Raw genomic sequence first — 16511 nt, forward strand, 5'->3', positions numbered from 1 at the left:
TCAAGTACCAAAGGGCACAAGCTGTTTTTTAAAAACATTTTTAACATTTTTTTAACATGGGTGAAGTCCAAACTCAAGGCAGTGTTGGTCTTAAGTGAACATTTTTCATAGGATTACACCTAACAGTTGAAGAACAAATACTGTTAGTGTTACGTTATAATAAGTTGATATATTACATTCATAACATTTAAAACAAAATAGAGTAGTGTTACATATCAGTATGCACAATAGAACATTTAATTATAACTTGTGAGTCAGAACAGCTACTTATAAAAACAAGACAGAATCTTGTCTTATGGTTGTATTATTTGGAAAAAAGTTAAAGACAGCATGATTGTACCATTTGTGTGTAAATTGGATAAATTGATGAACAAACCGCATTTCAAATATAGTTGCGTTTCTCGTTTACATTTAATGTTGTTCTGGGGATCACTTGCAAATACTAACTAATTTGTATGTGTGCACAGTGCTGTGTATACTGCATACTCTCAAATACTTCACTTTCATTTTTTTTCTTTCCCAGTCCTTGCATATCAATAACTTTGTTCCAACCAAAGTAAAGAAAGAAATAAAGAGAGAAAAAAAGATGGCCGGAAGTGAATTCTTCTGAAGCTCACTCACAGATTTTCTGCTCATGTGTTTTAAAGTCATTGTGTCTTCAGATGTTTTCAGTGCTTTAGAAAGAGTACAATACCAGTAAAGGCATGTTTGTGTATCGAGCCAACAATTTACTGAGTTCAGTAACAACATCTTATTCACACGTGAGTCAGAGTAGAATAGTAAGATGTGATTAAAATCTGATCAACAGGGATAAAAAACCTCACCTATAGTGAACTTACATAAAAATTGATAATTGGTATTCAGTGTTTGCACATGGCTCAATATAACCTAGAAAGGCACTTTCCAGATCAAACAAAACAGGGATATTGTCCTACATTGAAGTATTTACAAGACTAGTAAAGCAATCATTTGTAAAGGTCTTTACTGTATTGTGTGTAAGGCAACAAAATGCTCTCCTCTTGAGTTTCATTGCATTCAAGCTCCACAATCATCTTAAAAGGGGACTATATTTTACATACTTGACCATTAAAGCACATTTTGCTTTACTCCAAACAATTTTACATTAGAGCTAAAAAGAATGCATAATAATCATGGTGGTACAATGGAGCACTTCTAGTACAACAATCAGAAAATCCTGATGTCGACTAATGAAAATCATTACACAAAGTTCACTTTACCCTCCCTATTCACAAAGTAACCCTCCTGTGGTATTCAACAGTATTGCAGTATGGAAATCTCAAGCAACATCTACTGTAGTTTTTCAAGTTTCCAGGACTATTAAGAAGGTGCCATTGCCAAAACAATAGCGTTGGGACAACAGAAGAGGGATTTTAGCTCTGCCTCTGACAATGAAAGAGCCAAAAACCTGGAGCCTGGGGAATTCACAGAATTTCTTCTCTTTGTGTCTGAGGCTGAATGTGCATCAGTGTGAGTCATTCCCCTGAAATATGACTCATTGTATATAGAGTCCAACAACAGCTCTCAAGCTTAAACACAGAACTCTTCTCTATCCACAGAACAAGGTCACTCTTTGGAATGCTGCTGATTAAAAACTGTAGAACTGTAAAAGATACATGCAATAAAATCATTTAAGAAATCTAAAAAAAAAGTGCTCAGTGTTTAGTAGCTGAGAAGGATAATTTCCCAGCTAGTAAAAGAAGAAAGGCCTTGTTGAGTCTGGTGATGCAGCATGGCGGTGCAGATGTCTGCCGCCTACAGAGTTGTCAGAGTTCCTCCACTATTGCTCATCTCATTTGCCAGCATTCTCAGTCGGATTGTACTCTGTTTCACCTGATGACACCTGAGAGATGCGGCGTGTGGAGCCCCACAGGCGACGAAAGGATTGTCCTGAGCGAACCTGAGACGAGGAGGGAAAACATGTTAATCTCCACTTCAGGGCTAAATAGGAAACACTACACTAAAGACACTAAATTATCATCTGAAAAAGCTGCTTTTCAGCTGGTACTTAGCATATGATAACCACCCCACTACGCCTTCACACATTCACTTCATGTCCTGGTTCTCACCTCCTCTGGCTTTCCTGCCCCCACCACAATTAACTTCCCGTCCTCTAGTCCCACTAGGATGTGGCTGCACTCTTTTGTGACAGACACAGTCCTCACAGGAACCTTCAAGGCCAGGGGTGTGACCAGGGCATCGAGGCTAGTAAAAGTAAAAAAAAAAAGAGTTAAAGATGAGGTTTTAACACGTTTTATACACACAATGCAGCACATTGGCATCATTAGAAGGAACCTAAACTATGTAAATTTAAAACATTTTACCTGTATAATTCTCTTATGTGGAGGCTGCCCTGTATGGTGCCTAGGATGACATATTCAGACACCAGGTGGACAGCAGTCACCTGCTCTTCCATGGGGAGAGAAGCCAGCAGACACCCGTTTACTGAGTACACATGAATGGAGTTCTTGCCCTGAAGAAATGAGGAGAATTTAGATAAGTTGCATAGGTAGGCTGTAGGACTTTTTGGAGCATGTGTCTCAGACTGCTTTTATATGCAATTCACTGTAGGCATTGTCATACCTTTCTGTTAGAGCGTTCATCCAGCGTGGTCTGCACCACGATGTGGCCTTCCATGCCCACCTGGAGAGCCGAGATTTGGGCCGGCAAACAGATATCACCAGGAGGTCGCAGTGTTCGCAGGAAGAGGCCTCGTCGGACACTGTGGACTATGACAGTCCCATCCTGTCACAGAATAAAGTGTCACGGGATAAGCCGAAAGGAGAGTAGATACACATAGTTACACAGTTAGTTTTATGTGATCAAACATGTTATTTTTTTTTACTGTCATGCTGTTAGACAAGGTTTCACAAATTAAAGTCTTGTGGACTTAGCTAAGATGAGGAGAGCCAAATATATCAAATTAAAGCTCCAATAACTACACAACAGACACAGATCAATGTAGAATAAATTCTCATGAGCCAATTTGCTTGGCTTCGTTTTTCCCATTTTCACAAACCCACAGAACTGAAGCAACCTGTACTCCAGAGGAAAAAAAAAAGACCTTTCACTCAACAATATTCTGTTTTATATGTTTCTTACTTTTAATGGTGTATGGCAAAAATTAACTATGCAAATGACTCAAACTCAGCAAGTGTTTTGTGTCCAACCAGTGTTCATACGGTGTAATGTTACTGACCTTCGACCCTGAAACAGCCATGTCTAATTCAGTGCTGATAGCTACACATGTGACCTCCTGGTCATGTCCACAGAGAACTTGCACCGGCCGAGGAGACAGGCCACTGGAGAAACCACCCTGAAGGAGAATCCAGAAGTGAGGCCATAAGTGCACAAGCACGCGAGTTTGAGCCCAGATGAAGACAGGGAGATTTGAAGGTGTTTACCTGCTGTAGAACCTGCCACACTATACAGGATGTGTCCCTTGAACCAGAGATGAGGTAGATGCCACAGAGATCCAAGGCCAAGCAAGTTACAACATCTTTGTGGACACACAAAAAAATACTAATAAATATGCAAATAAAACCTAAATAAAGGTTATATACATGTTAAGCAATACAATAAAACACATATACAATACAAATACAATAAAAGCTCACCAATGTGCCGGCAGATCCTGCCCACCAGCTTGCCCTTGCCTAGTTGGGTGACACGGAGACTGCAGTCCCAGTGTCCTCCGCTGAAAAGAAGACGTCCATCATTGGACACCACCAGCACCTGAGCGCTGATCTCTACTCCAGGAGAGAAAGGTCCACTCAAGAAACGCTGCGTTCTGCACCACAAAGTTTATAAAAGACGAAAGCAAGTCAGAAACGATAAGTGAAAATAAGCTCAGTCCTAAAAGTGGTGGAGATTTATATTCAGCACATTAAAGCGTCCATGCATCTGCAAATTACAACCTGCATGAAACGCAGTGTTCAAATGTTTCTTATATTGATTTATTTTGTTTGTGAGATCCAAGTTCTAGATCAGTTCAAAATTAGATCTACTAAAGCTAATTTAAATTAATTTTTTAAAGCTTTGAAGCTTCACTGACAAAAAAAAAACAAAAAACAGCAAGACATAAGTTATCCTACCATTTAAAAAAGTCAGGAGGACTTTATGTTTCTTTATAAATAATAATAAAAGCTGTAAATAGGCTTTTATTCACTGGTTTAAACATTTCTAAATGAGAACATCAACGACATTCAAAAAAGTATTGAGCTACGTGCAACATTTCTGTGAGGTTGTGTTAGATATTCTGCGAATTAGTTCAGGATGTTCAGTAGATGTGCAGTCATGCTTTGTCAGCATGATCATTCAACACTTGTAGTACATAATAATCTATTTGGTATGTGATATTTTAATGTTAAATGTTCTCAGAAGAAACTCACTTGGGGTTAGTCATAGTGGGGTCCTTAGTGAAGGTGAAGTAGTTGGCAATGTTTTTGTCATATGGCAGCCAGCTGTGTGTCCCGATCAACCCGTTCAAACCCACAGTCACCTGGAAAGAAAGAAAAAACATGAAAATATTAAACAATGATAAACCTGTTCTGCTGTCATAAGCATGCTTACGTTGGAAGTTTGGTGAAGTTGCCCATACCATTATATCTGACCCCTGGATGATAAAGGAGTGATTCTGGTTCTTTGGTACCACTGCCTGGACCAGAGGAAGACCATCACTCACCACCTGAGGCCCACACAAAACACACACAAGCAAGCACATTTTAATTCATACAGCCGCACGTAAAGACAAAATGTTTTTATTTGGAGGTGTGATGAGATCATGACAGGGCCCACCTCCACAAAAGGTCTGAGTTTTTGGAGCTGCTCAAAGATATTTGGGGGAACAGTGTCCAGACGGGCCTGCCGCCTAGCTGCATTCTCAGCTGACATACGAGGAGGATGAGGCTCCTAAGTGCAGATAGGGATAGTGATATAAATGTGCCGCTTTCAAACATGTTTCCTGTTAATAATCCATTTTTGAACTGTTGTTGGTAATTAACCTACCTTAAGGAGCTGACAGGGTGTCTGTCCAAAATTGCTGATGATTCCTTCCAGGGCCTTACGCTCAGTCTCATTGGCTATGGCATCCAGATCTACCGCTCCTGTAGTGAGGCCGAACCACAAATCAAGGCGAGTCTCATACAAGGACGCAAATCAACAATAAATGTGTGGAAATTGATGTGAAGTACAAGGAGTTGCAAAGCAACACTGCAGAAGAAAGTTTAGCCCACTCTTGCATTACCCTCATAAGTGCAGTAGTAGAACACATTGAGAGCATTCACTGCGTCTTCGCCTCGCTGCTTGTAACCAAAGATCAAGTCAATCCACTCGTGGAGGTGACTGGACACATGTTCACATTCCTAGGTTCAAACATACAGGCTGCAAATTATACAAGTTGTCTTTACATCTTTTAAGACAGATGAGTGACTGACAACCAGTGTGAGTTTTAAGACTGGGGCCTATTTGTGTAGACTCACCAAGGCTTTTTTGTGTTTCCTGATAAAATCTTCTCTTGACATGGCCCAACGTGGAAGCACAACATCTGTCACCGAGTCCTGAGATATCTGCAGGTGTCCCAGGTCAAAGCCTATAGCAAGTAGGAAGCAAAGATGCATTAGATTCTAGGTGAAAACAAAACAAATCAAAGTAATTTGCTTTAAAATAGCCACTTTGTCCAAGGGTCATCACCGTTCATGTTCTGCAGGAATTCTGGGAAGTAGAAAAACTCTGGGATGAGCTCTTTGACATCAGCAGGACTTTCCATGCGAGCCTGCCAGGCCGCTGCCACAGAGTGAAATTGTCTGTCTGCACAGTCAAACCTAAACAATTACAGGATATTCATGAGCCCAGAAAACACACGCGATACAGGAAATATTATGAAACCTGACGCTCTAGTCGGCATTCCCACCTGCCACTCTGCAGCTGGATATGCAGCGTGGTGAATGGCTCCATGCGTATCATGTAGTGCATGACTCCTGCTGCATTAGAGTAGTGTGTGCCATAGTGGAATTTATCAATGGTGCCAGTTGGGTCCTCAAAGCTCTCATACCTAAACAGGAAAAACAGTTTTGCATGAGACACTGAGATAACACTGTCCAGGGATTACCCCAGCTGCTATAGGTCCCAGCTCCTGCCGTGACCGTACACAGGATTAGTGGTTAGATCATCAGATTAAAGGTTTTGCATGATTCAGCCAAATAATCTATCCTCGAAATTATTGAAACTGTCAGTAGTTCCTGTCTTTCTTGCAACCACTGCTATATATTCATTTTAGTATGGTATATCATTCAACAGTGAGCCAGCTTGCAATACTGGATCCTTCATATTGTTTATTGATGTTAATGTTTGTTATCAGCATTTTTTACATCTGTTACACTGAGACCTAATCCTTATTGCTGCTTTCGAGTGCTTGTGGCAGACACATGAAAATTAACTTATCTGCAAATCACATTGTTATATATGCACTTACTTTTCTTTGACATTCTGTGCATGGCGCGGGTTGACCACACCTATGGGTTTGGACAAGTCTCTGAAAATCGAAGGGTCCTCTAAATCCAGAGTGGGAGATGTGTAGTCACACAAGATCCAGGGGAACTGAAGACGACAAAACACAACTGTAACAAAATGCCACCTCACACTGAGTCTTTTCTAGTTATGGCATCACGAGGTGTTAGACACTGAGAGTGAGAATCCAGTGTACTTACCACAGGATACTGTGACAGGTCATTGTAAGTGCGTCCAGCAATGGTGTTGAGTTGCATCAAATATTCAAAGTTGGAGATTTCTCTGCATACCCATTTCTGTTCAACACATTACCAACAGATTGGTTAAAAACATAAGGCACAATTCTAATAATGACTCATCTTCATAGAGAGCACCACAGTAAAATAAAATACCTGTGTAAGCCCAGATGCCTTCAATAGCTCTTGTGGGGAACGGGAGCCAAAGTAAAACAGGTTTGGAGGGCGCAGCCCCAAAATCCTCGAATATACTTTGTTGCGTACCTGAACAGGCAAACAAAATTTTAGACTTTTTTTTTCACAGCAACACACACTCAGAAGAAGGAATTACATCGGACCATCACCTTCTTCCTGAAGTTGATGAAGTAGTGCGCCTGGTCTATGAAGAACAGCTCCAGTGCAGATCGTCTTAGGTTGTAGCGCCTCAAGTGAACTTCTCTTAGCTGAGACAGAGGTCTCTTGAAATCAAATCCGATTCCTGAAGACAGAGATATGGTTCCATTTTGACAGAAAAAAAATGTGGAAAAATGGCAAGGTGTGGTTTTTGTGATAACACATTACCTTCCTCTGTCTCTTCTTTCTCACTGCTGCCATCGTAGAAGTAAAGATGATGTGTCGTAACCTCAAGACGACCAGGAACGACAGCCACGATGGTGATGAGCTCACAGTCCTCAGACAAAACCAGTTTTTCTTTCTGGCTCTCATCTTCTCCCTCCACCCTGAAAGCATAAGAAAATGGTGCATCTTCATATTTTACACATTGCATTTGCACATATCAGGATGGTCACACTCAGTGGCTTATTTTTCAGACAAAACAGATATGCGGCAAGAGCTGGCACAAATTTCATGTGAATCAGAGACTCACTCATTGTCCAAAAAGACAAGATCCTCTTCTCCTAACTGATCGTCCTTCATGTCGCTCACTTTTGCTTCTTTTGCAACAGCGAGTGGGAGAGGTTCAGAGCTATGAGGACTATCCGCTCCTGAAAACAACGCACACGCAGACACATATACACACCACCAAGTTCAGTGTAAACTTTTCTTGAATGACAAAAAGGAAAATGTGACATACATTATATTTTTTTAATACTGTGACATACCCATGTTGTCCCTCAGGGCACTCGCCTCAGTGTGAGAATCACAGTTGTAGTTGGGCACAAGTTTGAGACGCATCTTTGAATAAGTCTCTGCACCAGACAATTTCCATTTTACCTCGGGTTGAACTCTATTGAAACAGAGCAAAGGAACACTTTAGCAAAAAGACACGATACACTCACATAAATGTTTGTATCATATCTTGTAAGTCAAGGGAAAATACACCTCAGAGACCAGTACTGGCAGTACTATTTCCTGTCAAAGTAATCTATATGAAATATCGGCCAGAGGGAATTCAAAACATTATTTTAGAATCCGATTTTCATACTTGTTGGCCCATGCTCCTCTCTCATTTGTCAAAAGCCTGCGAAGAGCTTTCCAGTGCTGCCACACCACCCCCTGCTGGCTGGATATCTGCTTCTGCCATGTGTTGTACCGATTGTTCTCACTTTTTACTCGCTTCAGGTAAGGGTCCACAATCACTTCCTGTTTTGACACGCACAGTCAGAAATATCATATTAATAACACATTAAGATTAAATTGCATTTCAGCAATCTGTTGTGTCACAATGTAATAACGGGGCCTGAAGGTTTTCTGAACCTGAAACTTTGATTTGCTGTCGGATCTTTCTTTGTCCCGTTTTAAGGCTGTACTCATCAGAGCATCGAAGCAGGAATTCCAGAAATAGGACATGATATCATGGCTCCTACCAAATGTGTCCAGCTCATACTGCTCTTTGGTGGGTTGCACCTGGTGGTAAAGAAATACTTATTATTACAAAAATGCTACGGATGAAACAAAAACTAAACTCCAGTGGTCTCAAACTCACGGTTCTGTTCTTGGAATGTGACTTTACTATTTTAATGCTAATATTAGTCTAATAATCCTGCTTATTGTCAAGCAGCTAAATTGGATATGTCATCAACAATTTGATGTGTTTATTCTGAATGAAGCTTAATGAGGTTTCTTTTTCCAGTGAATGATATTTCAATGCTAAATCTTTAAAAGTAGCTTTAGTTTACTTTAGTTTTGATGTTCAAGTACTACATTTGTATATAATGGTCAAATAGGTTTCGCTGACAGTATCTTAAAATATGGATATTCTTTAGTGCACAACTGTTTAATTTGGTTAATGTTATCTTATTAATTAATTAGAAGTAATTCAATTGTGATGAATTCTTAATTAACTACATGTTCCTATTTAAAATGATAATCATCATTGTCTCAATATAGATCAAAGATTTTCAGAACATGTTGGTCAGATGCAGTTCCAGGTGAAATTTAAACTCCAGCCTCATGCATTTACATCTGTCAAGCTCAATCATCTAAGCACAAACAACTGGACCCGATTTCTCTTTGTTTATTGTATTAGGAGATATAGTTAGTACTGCTCCACTATGAGAAAGTCATCTGTTGTTTTTTTCTCTCCTCTTACCATTTTACTATGTTCTCCTAAAAACATATAGTCATCTAAATTTATACCAAACACACAAACTGTGTAACACATATACACTAAGACATGTCTCAGTGTTATGTCTGAGAAAACTGACTGCACCAAGTTTGTGACGTAATGGAAGTTATGCCATACTGGCTAATGTATTACAGGATCTGTATACAAAATTCATCTAAACAATACAGATTTATGAACGTGCACTGTCACACATGGCGATGATAAATCTACCCTCAGCTAGTGGTGAGAGTGCCTGTTTGGCATCAGTTCTTAAAATATCTCAACTTCAAGCATAAACTGATTTCTGCCTACGACACACTGACGGTCAGCTAGAAAATCCATGGGAGTTAGATTTGCTTTTTTTACTTTCTAAACTTGTGATAGCATATTTTAAACTTTGCATTAGCTTTCTTAGCCTCCCACAGGGTTTAACTGGTCAAAGGAGGACTGCAAAAATTCAGAGTGTACACTATTATGACACAGATCAGAACAAGTAGTGTCTGAAAAGGGATGGTTGATTACATCGAATTTGTACCACCAAAGACTAAAGGGGAAGGGGTTCTCCGGACTACCTAAAATGAATTACATCAATTTTCAAATGCACAATACCAAACCACCAACCTGCTCCCGGTAAAACCCCTGCCACTCCAGTGTGTGACAGTAAGCCTTCAGGTCGTGGGCAAAGGTGGTGCTGCCGTTGGTGGTGGGCAGGTTGGGTAGGAGGTTCTGGAGGGTGGTGGGCTCGGCATGCTGGTCGAGCAGTGTACGCACAATAGGCACCAGTTGAGTGAAAGTCTCTGGGTGTTCAGGTATGATGCCAGCAATTACACATTCTGGCCAAAAGGGGGCACCAAGCTGTCCCAGGAGGAAACAAACCTCCTCCCAGCTCAGACACAGCACAGTCTGGAGAAGGCTGTGCAGCTTCACATAGGCCATCTCACATACCTGAAGAGTGGCGAGAAGAAAAATGTTTAGTAACTTTGTGAAAGAGAGCCTGTTTATGCAGTGTAGATACAATACCTGTAAAGTTTTTTTCTGGCCCTTGCTCAGCTTTTTTGTTGAGGTAGACTGGGTGGTGGGTGAAGTATTCAGATTCTACTTCACTTGTACAAGTACCAGGATTAACCTACTGGGAAATGCCCTTGTGACTGTTAGTTTATTTTACTATCAATAGATTGTGTATATAAAGAATTACTTTAAGTATATTCTACTTATTTGTTTGGTTAAGGTAAACTGAAACTGGCAGTTTTTAGTAGTTTCATCTATGACAAGTCACCCTATTTTATAAACTAATTAAACATTTTGTATAGGAAAACAAATTTAAAAAAGTAATGAGACACCTCATTAAATGTAGTGAAGTAAAAAGTTTAATATCTCATTCTGAAATGTAGTAGAAAAGAGGTATTTCCTTTATACTTTGAAGCACTGGACTTATGGCAATATTCAAAATATTTTATTTTAGTCTTTGACTGTACTGTATATTCACTGAAAGTAGCTTAAGGTATGTTTTTAAGGGATTCTCAGCTTTGAGGTCAATGTGCAGTTAAAATAGTTTATTTTAAATATGAGGGAGCTGTACTACTTTGGTAATAAACAACACTGGCAGCATATGATAGAATGCCTTATGGCCATTTCATTCATGATAGTTTGCTTGATCCTCCAATCATGTGTGCAAAAGCCGCAGCAGCTGCAGTCATAACTCTGAGATGAGCTGCCCTTTCATATAGAACACACCCTTACTGGAATTACTGCAATGTGTTTTGAAAGAAACCCATAAAAGGTCTGGTATTTTCAAAGTGGCTTTGGGGGCCTTGTGGATCAGTGGTAGAGCTGAATTGGGTTGGGATACAGGAAGCTGCAGGTTCAAATCCCACCCCCACCAGGTGTGGCCCCACCCAGCCACCAAGGGAAACCTTGGTGCCGGTCCCAAGACTGGATAAAGACGGGAAGGTTGCGGCAGGAAGGGCATCTGGCAAAAAAACATATGCCAAATCAACATGGAGAACATGGTCCGCTGTGGCGGTCCCTTAACGGTCCAACAGGCCGAAAGCCATTGATCTTTGTTTTTAAAGTGGCTTTATCTGAAAGCACTCATAACTGTAGTTAAAAAAAATGTTGTAACCCACTTTAAATTTATTGTCAAGTTCAATCGCACAGGTGTTTCGGTTGTGAAAGACATGAACAGTCAGGAATATTTGACATTTATAGTTGGTGTACTGAACAGAACAAGTTGCAGGTGTTGTTGACCTGTGAGTGCTGCTGCTGAATATATCCAGTGATGATACGCAGGCCAATCTGGGCCATCTCCTTCAGCTCAGTGTTCCCAGGGCTGCCAGGGGTGCTATGCCAGGCCTGTAACCTGTCCAGCAGGTTCACCACCCCCTCAAAGATCTGCAGCACAAAAACAATTGCTGTCAACAAAGGACTCAACAAAAAGGCTAGACCTGTTTCCACACCTTGCAGCATCTACAAGAACCTAAACCGTCATTCAGTAAATTAAATACAGCTTAGCCTCTGATTGAATGGCATTGACCTGCTACCTACACCTAAATATGACTCTCCACCCTGTAGCAACACAAGTCATGTTAAACATAGTAATAGACAGCTACCACACCCGGCTGTCTCTTCTTTGTATTGGCCTTTTAAGATTGTTACTGATGCCTTTACCACAAATGTTGCAGCCAACAAAATTACCTCATCAAATCCTAACAATCCAGTTTGACAATCGAATTTTTTTAGAGATTTCTCAAAGGTTTCTTCGGGGTTTGAAACAGTTACAAACTCAGTAACTGTAGAAAATTCTGAGTTGCATCAGAATCTGTTTTAATCAGATTCCTTTAAGTCCTTTGCTGATTGTGTTATGTTTTTGTTTAAGGATAATATTGTTGAATTAGTTCCATTCGTGTTCTGGATGTGTTTTTATTTAGTCAACAAACACTTATTAAGATGAAAACTGTTAGAAATTAGTGGAATCACCAAAATGCTTTTGGGTCTGAAGCCTGCAGAAGAAGACAGAATATATTGTTTGTTTATTATGAAACTGTTAATGTTATAGGAGGCACGATCTGATTAATTTTTTGGATTGTAGTAAGTCCGTGTGAGCTGAGCATTTGAAAATGCATGACATATTAATCATAAATCAAATCGAATCAAAGTACATTCAGTACATGTCAAGCTATACCTTTTCACTCCACAACGTGTGGTTGTCTGTACCCTCAGCAAACAGGAAGTCCTGCAGCAGCCTGAGGAGTCGAACCAGACTGGGACAGAAAGGAAGAGACACTCCCTGGGCGTCCCTCAGGTCTGACAGAGATGACTCCAGCATCATCTCCAACAAACTGGCACAAAGTTTGATATGAGTGTATTTACAATCATTCAAAAGGTGACACAGGTGTGGTTCAATTTGTTTTTCCATTACGACACAGCTTCACTGTTTTTTCTTAGATGAGACATAAACTTGTTAACACCATAACTAACCTGCGTTTGATGTCATCAGGAGGGTGCACCAATTGGCAGGAGGTGCCCAGTTTAGTGAGAACAGAGAAGACCTGTCCCCTCTCTCTCCACACCACATCCTCAGCCCCCTCTGCCCCGCTGCCGGTCCACAGCACAGAGAAGATGATGTTGGTGAGGAGGTTGCAAAGTTCCTCCTCTGGGGTCTGCTGTAACATCAACAATACACCGAAATTACAAAGAGAAGAAGTAAAACAATACACACATAAATTTAACAAATAATAGACCCCCAAAATCAGGAAAATCTGATAAATCAGAAAGCAGCAATACCTGAGGGTTGGATGTATTTGAGATCGTGTCTCCAGTAGGAGGGTCAGTGCCATAGCTGGTATCATCCAGTACATTGGACAGACTGGAGCTCTTCCTGGGTCTGAGGGGTGGAAATGGTTTGCATTGTTCTAAAGGAGATGGTGTGTTTGTCAGGCTACCTGCAGGAGTGTGTGTTCCAGTCTCTCCTATGACTCCTAGCTCCAGATCTAAGGGTGATGTACCAAAGGGAGACAGGGGCTGGTAATCTCTCCCTTCATCGCGGTGAGGCGAGGTGATATCCACTGGATTGGAGATGGAAGATGAGTGGCTTCCCTGATCCACCGAATCAAACAACTTAAAATTGAGGGAACCAGTTAAGTTTTTCAGTGGGCCTCCACCACTTGGAGGCGACTGGGATAAATCAGAGAATCCCTCAGAAATGTCCCGCTGGCCACCCTCATCCTCTTCCTCATCCTCGATGTCCTGTGAGGTGCGGTAACTTACGAAGGTGTCAGTGCGGGCTTCCTCTATGACGAGGGCCTGATCCTTGCGCAGTGGTGGCCGGAAGGTTGGTTCCAAGGAGCTGTTGGTGCTGGAGCTTGCAATGCTGGCAGTGTAGGACCTGTAGGACTCTTTCACATAGAGTTTAGTGAGGACATCCTGCCACCCAGCCTGCTTAGCGAGGTGCTTCACATAGTCATCATTGGAGTAGATCAGATGGAAGAGCTGTGGTAATACCAGAGAGGAAAAGATGGAGAGTTTGTTTTCAATAATAAGATGATGTTGTACATATATTTAAAAGGTGACTGTTATAGCTTTAGCAGAACCATAAACACGACAGCAGACTGACTTTGCGGCAGACATCCAGGCGAACAGAGAGCTCAGCTCGATGGGACAAACACACCACAGCCAGGAGGTCTCTGAAGTTAGGACTAGGATCTGTGGGGAGACATCAAATTTGACATCATCAATTATAAAAACACTTATCTTTCAAAATTGTAATAAAACTGCTAAGAAAATGTAGATTTTTTAAACATTTCTGCAAGAACTTTGTGAAGTGATACCAACACCGTTATTTTACTGCATTTAGTTGCATACAATATGCTGTGGTAATTAGCAGGTATGGGAAAAGAACTGTTCTATTCAGAATCAGAAGTATGTTTTCCATATTAATGCAAGTGAATATTAATGGATTATACATTTATTATCAGAATGTTATATTAACATTTTGTTTAGTTAAATAAATTTCAAAACAGATGAGTTTTAGAGTGTTATAGTTATTAATTCATAACTAAGGACATAAATTAAAATGTGATTGATGCTTATTCAGTAACAAAACACTTCTATCCCAGTTTTCAGGCACTTTAACTTTCAGAAAAGACTTTTTTTGCTACCCATTTCAAGCTAACTAGACTGAGGAAATGGCTTGTTTCATCATTACCTGTTGCAAGGACCTGCTCATACAGACAGCGCACCATAGTCATAGTTACAGGAATGTCTTCAAGGGAACAAACCAGACCACGATAGCCAAAATCCTTAAGCTTAATTCGCTGCTTGCTGCGCTCAGACACTCGCTCACACTTGAGGATTTTGTATAATACCTGCAACATCAAGAAATTGTGTTCTGCTTTAACAGTATATCACATGGGAATTTGCAGTAAAAGCCAAGTATGTATCAGATGATAATTGAAGTATGTTAGGAAACGGTCCACCCACCCTGAAAACCATTTCTCTGGCCTCGTCTCCAAAACTTGGCGTGAGCAGCAAACAGTACAGCTGCTCCACTCCCCACTCCAGCAGCACAGCCTGCACCTGTTCACGAGGAGGGCTGCTCCTCAGGAGCTCATACACTACCTCCAAGGCCTTTACTACCTGATAGGGAGAAGATTGAATTATGAGGCCAGTGAAAAGACAAGAAGGAGGAGGAGATTGATAAAGTACAAATAAATATAGTGTAGGGAAGGTAAGGTTTTAAGTGGCTCTACAGATATGCCAAAAAACTTTCACTTCAGTTAGGAATTTAAAGTGAAATATTATGCTGAAAAGGTCAAATGATAACTCAATTAAACTCTGCAAGTAAACACAGAAAAAAGTACTACCTGGCGTTCTTCTCCTACAGACAAAATGTAAGCAAGGACACTGTGAAGCTCTTCTGCAGTAGGAATCTTTAGAAAATCTTTCAGTAAAGCAAACAGAGATGTCTGAGTTGTCTGCTTCTCATCAGACAGGGGGCTGCCATCTTTCTCCACGCTATGACCAGAGAAAGGTAAAAAAATACAAAATCATCTCAAGAACAAACATAGATGTATGTATATGAATACTTAAACTTCAAGTAGCAGTAGTCACCCGTAGTATGTCCGAATGGTATCCAGAATGTACTGAACTCCATACTTTCGCTTCATCCGCTGCTTGTTCTTGTTTATAACAGATGACAGGTACTGCACATGGGCTTTGGAAGAAAAAGAACACATTTGTGATCTCCCTTCAGGATGACATTTAGAAATGTCAAACCAAATGCAAGGCTGTATCGAAGAAGTGCATAAATTTACAAAACAGGGTACTGAAGTGCACCTTCAGGCAAAGATTCACTTTTAATCTTTGCCACAACTTGAACTTAAAACACTGATGTATTCGATCTCTGCTCTATGGTGCTTTTAGCTTCCTCGTGCTCCTTTCATACATAAACATATAAAAAGGGACAGCTTCAGCAGACATGAAAAGGTTCACAGGTGCCAACACCAGAGCTGCTCATGTCTTACCCAGAGAAACAGCAAAGTGGCTTCTAGTCCAGATGCGGAAATCAAAAAGCAGGTGCTGGTAGAGTTGCTGTAGAAGAGGGCTGTTGTTCTCATTGTAAACCTGCTCCAGCAGCAGCTGACAAGCTATAAGAACATTCATGTCCATCATACAGCCTGGAACCTGCAGTAGAGGAAACCGAGAGAAGGGGTGTTAAAATTTGTTTACGTATCTTTCCATTTCTTTGGATTTTTCCATGTACAAGAGTTTGTGTGGAATCTATTTTTCAAATAAAAAAAATACATAACCCTTTTCCAGCATCTACATTCTTTAAGAGTCTTATCTTTGTCTAAAACAACATTACTAAATGAATATTTCTGGGACATAACAGTGTTGTTACATTTGACAAGGCTTAAACTCTGAGAAACAGTAATTGACACTTGTTTTGAAGACATAAATGCTAATCGATTTATAGAGAAAAAGCTCAGCAAAGCATAAATAATAAAAAAATACAGTTAGTTGCAGCCCTATGGTACTTTTCTTACTTTATATACATATCTGCAGCTACAAAACATGGCAACCCTTTGAGTATGAGGACATACAGTAGTTTCCTGACAGGATGCTCCACCTTAATGTCATATATTTCCACATATCCTGCCATCCTGCCAGACAACCAGCCCGTTTATACTGCACCAGTGCAACACCTA

General features: G+C 40.5%; 1 protein-coding gene across 4 annotated transcripts in view; it reads right to left on the reverse strand.

Moving 5' to 3' along the window:
- Positions 1–215: 215 nt before the first annotated feature.
- nbeal2 (neurobeachin-like 2) overlaps positions 216–16511 on the reverse strand; it is a 32813-nt gene continuing 16517 nt past the window's right edge. For 3 of the 4 annotated variants that reach the window (XM_067509818.1, XM_067509821.1, XM_067509820.1), the window contains 35 exons: positions 15828–15987; positions 15415–15517; positions 15168–15318; positions 14785–14940; positions 14510–14669; positions 13919–14007; positions 13090–13794; positions 12784–12968; positions 12488–12644; positions 11554–11697; positions 9928–10251; positions 8457–8606; positions 8185–8342; positions 7862–7986; positions 7627–7744; positions 7323–7480; positions 7106–7239; positions 6918–7025; positions 6726–6821; positions 6491–6615; positions 5930–6070; positions 5710–5840; positions 5499–5608; positions 5264–5381; positions 5026–5123; positions 4816–4929; positions 4619–4705; positions 4410–4519; positions 3636–3808; positions 3423–3517; positions 3218–3334; positions 2602–2763; positions 2343–2491; positions 2088–2223; positions 216–1918 (listed from right to left, as the gene is read on the reverse strand). In XM_067509818.1, coding sequence (XP_067365919.1) covers positions 1811–1918; positions 2088–2223; positions 2343–2491; positions 2602–2763; positions 3218–3334; positions 3423–3517; positions 3636–3808; positions 4410–4519; positions 4619–4705; positions 4816–4929; positions 5026–5123; positions 5264–5381; positions 5499–5608; positions 5710–5840; positions 5930–6070; positions 6491–6615; positions 6726–6821; positions 6918–7025; positions 7106–7239; positions 7323–7480; positions 7627–7744; positions 7862–7986; positions 8185–8342; positions 8457–8606; positions 9928–10251; positions 11554–11697; positions 12488–12644; positions 12784–12968; positions 13090–13794; positions 13919–14007; positions 14510–14669; positions 14785–14940; positions 15168–15318; positions 15415–15517; positions 15828–15987 — 5355 coding nt within the window. In that variant the 3' untranslated portion in view covers positions 216–1810. The remainder of the gene's footprint in view (positions 1919–2087; positions 2224–2342; positions 2492–2601; positions 2764–3217; positions 3335–3422; positions 3518–3635; positions 3809–4409; positions 4520–4618; positions 4706–4815; positions 4930–5025; positions 5124–5263; positions 5382–5498; positions 5609–5709; positions 5841–5929; positions 6071–6490; positions 6616–6725; positions 6822–6917; positions 7026–7105; positions 7240–7322; positions 7481–7626; positions 7745–7861; positions 7987–8184; positions 8343–8456; positions 8607–9927; positions 10252–11553; positions 11698–12487; positions 12645–12783; positions 12969–13089; positions 13795–13918; positions 14008–14509; positions 14670–14784; positions 14941–15167; positions 15319–15414; positions 15518–15827; positions 15988–16511) is intronic. The other variant, XM_067509819.1, reaches the window with a different exon arrangement.

This window comes from Channa argus, chromosome 7 (genome assembly GCF_033026475.1).
Source record: "Channa argus isolate prfri chromosome 7, Channa argus male v1.0, whole genome shotgun sequence".
Classification (NCBI taxonomy): Eukaryota; Metazoa; Chordata; class Actinopteri; order Anabantiformes; family Channidae; genus Channa; species Channa argus.